The sequence below is a fragment of the Anas platyrhynchos genome, chromosome 14 (genome assembly GCF_047663525.1).
Source record: "Anas platyrhynchos isolate ZD024472 breed Pekin duck chromosome 14, IASCAAS_PekinDuck_T2T, whole genome shotgun sequence".
Classification (NCBI taxonomy): domain Eukaryota; kingdom Metazoa; phylum Chordata; class Aves; order Anseriformes; family Anatidae; genus Anas; species Anas platyrhynchos.
The window spans coordinates 18,797,868-18,807,500 of record NC_092600.1 but is presented as its reverse complement, the minus strand read 5'-3'; the positions used below and the strand labels follow the sequence as shown (position 1 = coordinate 18,807,500).

The window sequence follows — 9,633 nt, the reverse complement described above, 5'->3', positions numbered from 1 at the left end:
CACTCTGGGGAAAAAAAAAAAAAAAAAAAAAGCACGAGCTGAAAACAATCTCTGAAGTTTCTTCTGTGACTAGATTTAAAGGGATTATTCTGGGGAAATTAAAATTTTAATTATGCCTGAAAACAGAAAACTCACTGTTAAGTAATGGTACTGATCTAAGCAGAATACACATTACCCACAGAGTCTCTGTGATATCTGTGGAAAAGTATCTTATTCTGGATTTGCAAATCCTATTCTGTTTCACTTCAAGACTTCTCTCTGGACTGTTTTTCACAGAATTGCAATGAAGTTTTTTTTGCAGCCTGGGGTTTTGCAATTCTTTTGCAATAAAGATTTCCCAGGAGTGCTGTAATCTGAAGAAAAGATGAGATCTAAGAGTTGGTTTTTTTGTTGTTGTTGTTGTTGTTGTTGTTTTTTGCTTGTCTGTTTTTTAGTTTAAAAGAAATACATCAAAACCCTGAAGCATTGCTTTATTCCTGAATCCAGATGTAACTTATTTAATAGTTTTACAGGGAAAAAGAAACTGAGAATAGAATCACAAAACTATTGAATGTTTGAATGCAAATTATGTTGTATGCATACCAGAGTAATACATAGCCTAGTCTTTTTTTGGGTACATTTTGGGTAAACATGGGTTCCAATCCTCTTAGAGGAGATAATACAAGAAGATCTGCAGGCAAATTGAAAATTAATTACTGAGACAACCTTGCCCTGAAAAATAGTTGAGACTTGAATAATTTAGAAAGTACATCTGAAAGCATGCATTATTTGAGAGCAGAGCTGAGAGTATGCTAACAGGGACGGGGTGGTGACTGGAGGTGTGCCAGACCACCATCAGTCAGTCAGTTGCTGCAAGAGGACCATGCAGGCATCTCCACGTTATGACGAGTGACATGGTAAGGAAGAAACCTGCTGTGCTATGTACGCAAGGAAGATTACCTTTGCAATCTGAAATTGAAGTTACATGTATGACTTACATAACTTCAGACATAGAATAGGAAAGCCCTACGTAGCACCTAGAAATTCTATGACCTGTTTTTAAACATATTGTCCTATCTCGATATGTTTTTATTTTACAGGAGACTATGTAGTCATGTCTGTTTACTTTAACCTGAGTAGGAGAATGGGTTATTTCACTATTCAGACCTACATTCCCTGCACACTTATTGTTGTGCTGTCCTGGGTCTCTTTCTGGATTAACAAGGATGCAGTTCCAGCCAGAACATCACTGGGTGAGTTGTTTTACCTTCCTGCTTTTGTTCAAGCATTATGATGTTCAGTTAATACCTCTATAGAGGTTTCTAAATATAAGAGAAAAGACATTTTTTCACAAGTTCTCATCATTTAGAAAGATGTAATCATTTCCAAGGAACAGCAACTTAAAGCATATTTCTCTCTCTTCCATTTTACTATGGCAGACTAGGAGTATTGTAGATTGCCTCTAATAAAAGCTTTTGCCCCTTTTCTGATAACAGTAGTATTTTATAAACGCCTAAACACTTCTGGATTAGGCACAACAATGCATTAGTTTTATTTGTTCTACTTCTAAATGATAGTGGTCAGCAATACAAATGAAATAAATGCCAAGAATGAAACAATCTCTCTGTGTGACAGTTAAAAGGAGGAGTGTAATACCTTCAAGGACCAAAAGTCAAATCTAGCCTTCAGACCACAAAATCTACTGAATTTGGTGGCATCTAAAATCCTATGCATGTAAATGTGACATGCAATTAATCCAAATTAGCAATTTCTACACAGTTAGCATGCTGTTGCACAAATAAACTAAGAGATACCAAATTCACTTGCTTGTACAAATCAATTGGATCTGTAAGAATTAATAACGTGGAAACCTGATTGTGGAGGCAGGTAGAAACACTCAATTTTTTACTTCTCAATTAAAGCCACACAAATAAAAAACATTAGTTTTTCATTTTGCAGTTATATTTCTTCGTAAAAATGCAGCAAAGAGCACTGGATTACAAAATAAAGGACAGCATTTTGCTTAAGAGCTCCCTTGAAAGAATATTCCTTGAGGAGTAGAGAAGCAGTGGGCCCCATAACAAAAATGTTTTAAATGTTTTATTGCCTTTTCACACTAAAACAAGGTCATAAAATCAGGTTTTAAAAAAAGTAGATAATTAATAAATGCATTCAGCTCTTTTTGTTTGTTTGTTTAGATGTACAATACAGATTGGCCACTGTTAAGAACTAGTCTATCCATACCTCTGAGGGGGTGAAGTCAGTGGTTATGAAATTTGCCCTAAAAAAATGTGATGGATTTTAAATGTTCTAATGTATTTTTAATGTTCTTCACATGGCAGTACAGGGAATAATGTTCTGAAAGGAGAAAGGAAGGTGAGGCATGTCATAGTAGCTCTCAGTTATAGACTACAATTGCTTACAAAGGCCAGAAGAAACACTCTGGCACTGCGAGAAATCTGACCTCACAGCATGGCCCCCACAAAGAGTCCTGAGAGACTCTCCCATCCAGCTTTATTTACAAATCACTTAAATAACCAGCAGCAAAGAATGTGTGTGGGAATTTGGGGCTAGCATCTTTTGCGTACATTTAGAATGCATTTGAATGAGGAGAAAGGAAAGAGTCTTCTTTCTTTATGTGGCACACATGGAGATATATACACAACCTCTCCTAAATTTTTATCTTCATTACAAGCTTTCTTAAGAATTTTCATGAATTTCTCTCTCGTATAATGTCTGTAAATGTGTTTCTTACTGGCGCTGTTACCATTACCCATATCAATTCAATAAATGAAACTTAACCTAACAGCGTGGAAAGTTTTAGATGGGCCTTGAGAATACAATGAAGAATAAACTGAAGCAATAGACCTATTTCTATTCTCTGCTATGACTTCTCACTCTGATAGAAGTTTTCGTCTCCCTGTTTAAGTAGACAAGTACACAAACCCTAAAACTCAATTTCTCAGTTAAAAATAAACTAAGGATGCCTAAAACCTAAACTACATAAATAAATAAATGAAATTCTTAAAACCAGAATGATGAACATATTTTGCAGGGCAACACTCTCAGTGACTATGCAAAAATGATTTTCACTCCCTGTTAATCTTTGAAGCTTTCACTTGTATCCACATTTCACTGCTTGGGATGTGCTGTTTGACATTTTTGCTGTATGTCAGAACTCCAGCCATCCTTCAGAAACAGTCAGAGACAACTGGAAAAGTTGTTTTGTTACAGGAAGTAATAACATTTCTGTTGTTTTTTGTCTATTTGCCAGGCATTACTACTGTCCTGACAATGACCACCTTAAGTACAATTGCTCGTAAATCTCTTCCAAAAGTATCCTATGTGACAGCAATGGATCTCTTTGTATCAGTCTGCTTTATTTTTGTTTTCTCTGCACTGGTGGAATATGGAACTTTGCACTACTTTGTCAGCAACAGAAAGCCAAGCAAGGATAAAGACAAAAAGAAGAAAAATCCAGTATGTATCTTTTTACCAGCAAGGTATAATATTCAACTAGGTTTACATCCCTCCTCAAACCTGTACTTTCATTTGAGAGTTTTCTATTACATATATACTCTTCTTTTGTACTACTAGGAATAAAAACATTCACCTTGATAATGAAAAGCTTATATATTAGTTGTATGGATGCCAGAGAAACTAATTTCTTAGAATAAGGGCCCTTTTAGCCAAATTGTTCTGCAAATCACAACTACCACCAAAACCCTTATTCATGTTATAGAAAGAGCTCTTGCTGTGACCTTTATGCAAGAACTGTCAGTTTCTCTGTTTTAACTTTGGTAATACTCTCTGCCATTAACTTATGTCTGTATTATTGATGTGATTCTGTTTTTATTAGTATCAGGACCACATGTAATCCTTTATATTCAACCTTTGGACTGTGCTTTTTTTCTAATTCCCCCTTAAGCATCTGTTTCCTTTTAATTGTTTCCTTATCTTCTTTTTCTTGTATTTTCTCCCTTCATCTATTTCTCTCTCTTTGAAGGTGACTTGGCAACAGTTTGCAATGTTACTTATACTTTTTGTTTTGTTTTGTTTTTAATTATTATTGTGTAGCATGCACCCATACAATAGCCACGCTGAAAAAAAATAATCCTGGAAATGCCCTCAGTAGAGGTCTGGTATCTTTCCCAGATAGGTAGAAATATGTGCTTGTCTTGGCCAGGACAAACTTCAACCCACTGCAAAAGGCAAAAAAGTGTGTTGTCTAGAACCTGTGAGGTGAAAAGAATTAGCGTAAAATACTAGATGGAAAAAAGTAACCCAATCTTCTTCAAAAAAAGCCAAATATGCCTCTGTAAAATGTGAAGGACACAATAGTTTTATATTAATTAAGAATATTTTCAAATCCATTTCAGACATCTAGGAAAAAAAATTGCTCTGCTAAAATCTTCAAGGACTTCTTAAGATATTCTCTCTTAGTTCTAATATATAGCAAATATAAACAAATACAACAAAATGTATTAAAGTCCCTTTTATTAAACATTATTTTTATAATTTCACCATCAGAAGTTTTTTGAGAAAGTCACTAAAAAAAAAAAGAATAGCAGATGTACACTGTAGTGAGTAAACAGCCAGCAAAGCATCCATAATGGAAGAATTTTCACCTTACTTTCAATTTGGATTTCATCATAGGCTCTCTTTTGGTCAAAAGAAATAAACACTTCTGGAGGGTGACACATTCTGGCCTGGCTCAGGTTCTTTGTGTGCACCTATGTTTTCCATATGCAAAAGAGCAAAGATTAACTCAAAATGAGTTGAGTTAGAGATTGTTCTTTACCTTACTTATCAGTGACCATCCAGGGACAAACAGAAATATAACGGATGCCCAAATCCTAAACCCAGAGTCTAGAAATCTTAAGAGTACAGTCTTCAGCACCCAGTCTGCAGGTAAAGAGATTTTTTTCATAAGTTGTGATCAGTTTCCTCTTTTAAAACAGGTCAACATAAAAGAATGAAATCTACCGGGAATATGAAAAGATCAAATGAAGTTTGATGTTCTGTCTTTGGCCCAAATGTAGCTACAACCCAGTTACAAGACAAAAATATGTGGTTTTATATCATAGATACCTGTTGAAATGGCTATTACCCCAACCTTTCTATAAATTTAGTTCTTTTTGACTATGTTTTAGAAACATATTTTTAATTTATATTATTTCTTTCTCTTTCTTTCTTTTCTTTCTTTCTTTAATTTAAAACAAAATCCTCTGATTCTCTTTTCTGTCTACAAAATGAAAGCTTCTTCGGATGTTTTCCTTCAAGGTATAAAGTTTTTGGAATGGAAATTCACTGCATGCAACTGCTGAATTTAACTATTATAGCTTACATGAGAGTGCTATTGTTTGTTTGTTTGTTTTTAATTAGACATCCATTCTACCCAAGGCAACTTCCTAATTAAGTAGAATGATTACGTATTTCTAAATAATATGTAGAGTTGATTCAGCAGCCCAAATACTGATTCACTATAGTTTTGAACTTACCCTAAGTTCAAGAGTGACCAACATTATTGGATCGCATGAATTAAGAGAGTTTAATGTGTTGAAAACATTTCTGCTCGTCTCTTACTCAATTGCCCATGGGATCCAATGCCACCAGCTACACCAGAAACCTGCACTACACCCTTTTAGAACTCAGCTCTGATCATTCTGTTTAACCTTTGCTATTTAGCTTCAAATTATAAAACCAAATCTGGTCTGATATTGACCTGAACAAAATTCGTTGTCATCATCAAATGCTGTTTCTTAAGAAAATAAATAAATAATTTTTTAAAAGTCAGAGTTTTGAAAGGGTTTAAGATGCATATGTTTATTAATGCTGTCACTGGATCAATACATTCTCAGCAAATAAGCAAATATATCTATGTTCTACATCTAAATCTTATCTTCATTCAGAAATGCAGAGATTTTCTTAAAAAAAAAATAAAAAAAAAAAACACAACCCAACATATCAAATGAAAGCCAAGAAATTTACATACTCATGGAATCAAATTATTGTAATTTTACCCTAGTATCTATCACCAAGAAATTATAAGACTTTTCATACTAATGTTCACCAACTGCTTAATCATACTTTAAATGTTTAATTTGCTCAATTCATTCCAAATATATGTATATGTATACTTACCACATAATATCTGGAACACACTGAATCTTCTAGTTGGTGAACATTAGTAGATGGTGAACTGCATGTATTCAAACTGTTGTAGAGTCTTTTCAAGATTCTCCTAACCTTATTCAAAAGACTCACTTTTTGCCTTTTTTTTCCATATATATATTTGCCCATGTCTAAACATGAACCAGCCCTATATTAAAAATAATCCTGCATTTCCAATTGATTATTTCAGTGCTGTCCACATGCAACACCCAAATTGCCTTCATGTACCAAGCAACTATGTAAAGTCTAAAACAAAATCCATTCAAAATACCATCAATTACGTTCCTGAATGTTTACTTCAACCTCTATTGTGTACTTCGGCATTAAAGTTAATCGTCCACAACTGTTAACTTGATATTGATTTGTGCTGCTTTCCTGTAAAATTAAAATGTATGACACAACTGATTTTAACAAGTTCAAGGTAATATTACCATTAGAACTTCTTAGCAATTTGCCATGTATCCCACACAGAACCATCATTCACATGTTGCCCATTAGTCTGTCTCCCTGTTGGTCTGGTGATAATAACAGAGTGTCTCCCTCCTGCCATCTTTTTCTTTTTTGCCACTTCACCTTAGGCACCTACAATTGACATCCGACCTCGATCAGCTACTATTCAAATGAACAATGCTACACACCTCCAAGAAAGGGATGAAGAATATGGGTATGAGTGTCTTGATGGCAAGGACTGTGCTAGTTTTTTTTGCTGCTTTGAGGATTGTCGAACAGGAGCATGGAGGCACGGAAGAATACATATCCGCATTGCCAAAATGGACTCCTATGCCCGCATCTTCTTCCCAACTGCCTTCTGTTTGTTTAACCTGGTGTATTGGGTATCATATCTTTACCTTTAAATGCAAAAGGAAATCAGTGATATGAGCCTTACTCACTGAATTTCTTAGAGAGATGGTTTCCTAAGTCCACTTGAAGTATTTATGACGCGCTTTATAGTGGTCTGAATTCTTTAGTACCATTACCCAGTAAATATCAGTCATATCATTTGTCCAAAAATTACCATCAGGTTGTTGTGAATTAAATGTCCGTTCAACATGTTGAAATAATTTGAAATAAAAATCTTATAAATAGGTAATATACAGCTATACCTGATGGAATAGAGAAACAGAGCAGACAGGGCAAGGGGAGCATGGCAACATCACTTAAGTTGGCACTGCCATTTCAAACAGAAGTGACAGAGAGAATTCCCAGGTAAAGTACTGTACAGTTTGTTAACATTGGCTATAATTATGCTATAGCTTTATTCTCTGTGGGCTTTTCTTTTTGGAAGAGTCATCTCTCACTTTGAATAGGTATTATTAAGCTAGGAAAGTAACTTCTACTCCCACCAAAATAAAAATAGACCTTTCCCTTTGCCATCCCTTTAAGAGCACATGTACAATGCTGTAAATATTTCAATACCTTGTAGTACATAAAGTCTAGTGCATGCATCTTCTGGGGGCCAAAATAAATGAAACAAAGGTACCATAAAGTATTGTCTTTTATTTTGTGTCTCTGGCTGTGCTATTGTAATTTAAATGTGGATTAAAAACATTTTTCCTTGAAAAATTTTCCCTTTCCCTCATGCATGGAAGACCCAAGCAGACAGCACTTTCATGTAAAACATTAGAGAAGCCTTAAGGATTCAAATAAATAACATGTAGACAAATCTGTATGGCCAATATAATAGCTCATAGTATACGTCTGCTGCAGTTTTAGCCTTCATTTTCCATTTATAATGTTTCTATATTTCAACTGAATTTCCAGTAATTATACATCGCAAGATCAGCTTCTAAATTTAATCCATGTGTTTCCATTGTTTTTTCCCATGTTGAACTCTTTGAACTCTATTTTCCTCACACAAGGTTGTTTTTTTCCCCTCTTCAATCCAGTCAGGAAATAGCTTTTATTGTAGACATTTTTACATAAGGACTTCAAGTTCATTTTGAAATACTAGGTTTTGTATTATGTATATGCATACAACTCTCTGCCCATTTATGTCATTGATCAGCAATAGTTGTTGCTAGTGATGCTTTTCACTCTGTGAGTACCTTTACTAAACAAACCCTAACACCATAGCTAGCACACAGTTTATAGATAGCCTTGAAAATAAAAGAGAACAAAGAGTGTCTTGGCTACTAAATCATAGTTACGCAGTTTATGTGTATTTAAAAAATTCAGCCCACCTGGCTGAATCTTGAAACCCACTTACCCACTGGTTTTCAGAACCTCTATGACGCTCAATTATGCAACCTTAAGCACATGTAAATATGACTGACTTCTTTTTTAATTATTGTCAAAGATGTAAAATGTCACCTCCAGAAATGTGAGTTTGCAAATTGAAATGGGAGATATTCAATTATCATTACAGAATTACTAATAGCTAAAATGGAGAAAAAAAAAAAAAAAAAAAAAAGAAAAAAAAAAAGGAAGTTTTCCAATGTTTGTATAGTTTTGAAATAAAAATGTATAAAAAAGGAATAACCTGAACATCAATTGCTCCTTGTCCAATATATCTGAAAACCTTTTAATAAAGGAATTGCACACACCTGTGGACTTTTTCCAATAAAACTGCTGCACTCAACTCCACAGTTTTCTTGTAGTTGGTTTGTTAAAATCATACTTGAAGGAGTAGACATTTTGAAGATGCTGGATTCATCAGTTGCCTAAATATAACTGATTATAATCCTCATAACCCTCCGTGTTGTCTTATTTTGTAGTCAAATGGCTCACTCATGTAACTTTCATGGTTGGAGACTAAATCTTTGAAAGCATTTTTAAGATTATCTTATTCTTAAAAAAATAAATAAATAAATAAAAAATTAAAAAAAAAGAGTTGGAATCATCCCAAGAAAAAAAAAAAAGAGAACTTTTTTCCTTCTCCACTTATTCCCTGAATAAGTTTCAATCATCTTTCACATGGAAGTGCATTTCAGCTGCTGCCAGACTGTTCAACAAATAATTATTTTTTTCCAGTGGTCATTGACATAACAGCTTTCTGTTAGTTCCTTACATTTAATGAGTGTGGCTGATGTTAAATATGTAAGAATTCAATTTTTACCTGTATCTTTTTCTTGTTATCAAATAGCTTTTATACAGATCACTATGAGTATCAGCCTAAATCAGGCCTTTAATTTGCTGAGGTCAAGTGTATTTCAGTTAACATTTTTAGATTTTTTTTTTTCTGTCAAGACCAGTGAAACTAAGGATTCGGTCACTCAAAATTCTTTACACTAGTTCAGCCAGCAGACCACATGTGCCTGTAGAAGGCCTGAGGCATGGCAGAATTGCACGTAGTACTGAGGAAAGAGCAATCAATGTGGCCTCCTCCTTCCAGAAAGGAAGGAGATGAGTTAAAAATTACAGAAAAGTAATGCCACCCCTGTAGTTAAGAATTTGAGTGACCGTTTATCACCGTCTATCACTAGACAAAGTAGAGCACATAAGCCCTTCCTCATTCATGACCCAACACAGTGGCTTCTACCA

General features: G+C 34.4%; 1 protein-coding gene across 2 annotated transcripts in view; it reads left to right on the top strand.

Annotated features, from left to right (window-relative positions):
• GABRG2 (gamma-aminobutyric acid type A receptor subunit gamma2) overlaps positions 1 to 8,842 on the top strand; it is an 80,422-nt gene extending 71,580 nt beyond the window's left edge. Inside the window, exons 7-10 of one of the 2 annotated variants that reach the window (XM_005018904.6) lie at positions 1,080 to 1,232; positions 3,254 to 3,459; positions 5,239 to 5,262; positions 6,732 to 8,842. In XM_005018904.6, coding sequence (XP_005018961.3) covers positions 1,080 to 1,232; positions 3,254 to 3,459; positions 5,239 to 5,262; positions 6,732 to 7,007 — 659 coding nt within the window. In that variant the 3' untranslated portion in view covers positions 7,008 to 8,842. The remainder of the gene's footprint in view (positions 1 to 1,079; positions 1,233 to 3,253; positions 3,460 to 5,238; positions 5,263 to 6,731) is intronic. The other variant, XM_038186592.2, reaches the window with a different exon arrangement.
• Positions 8,843 to 9,633: the final 791 nt, after the last annotated feature.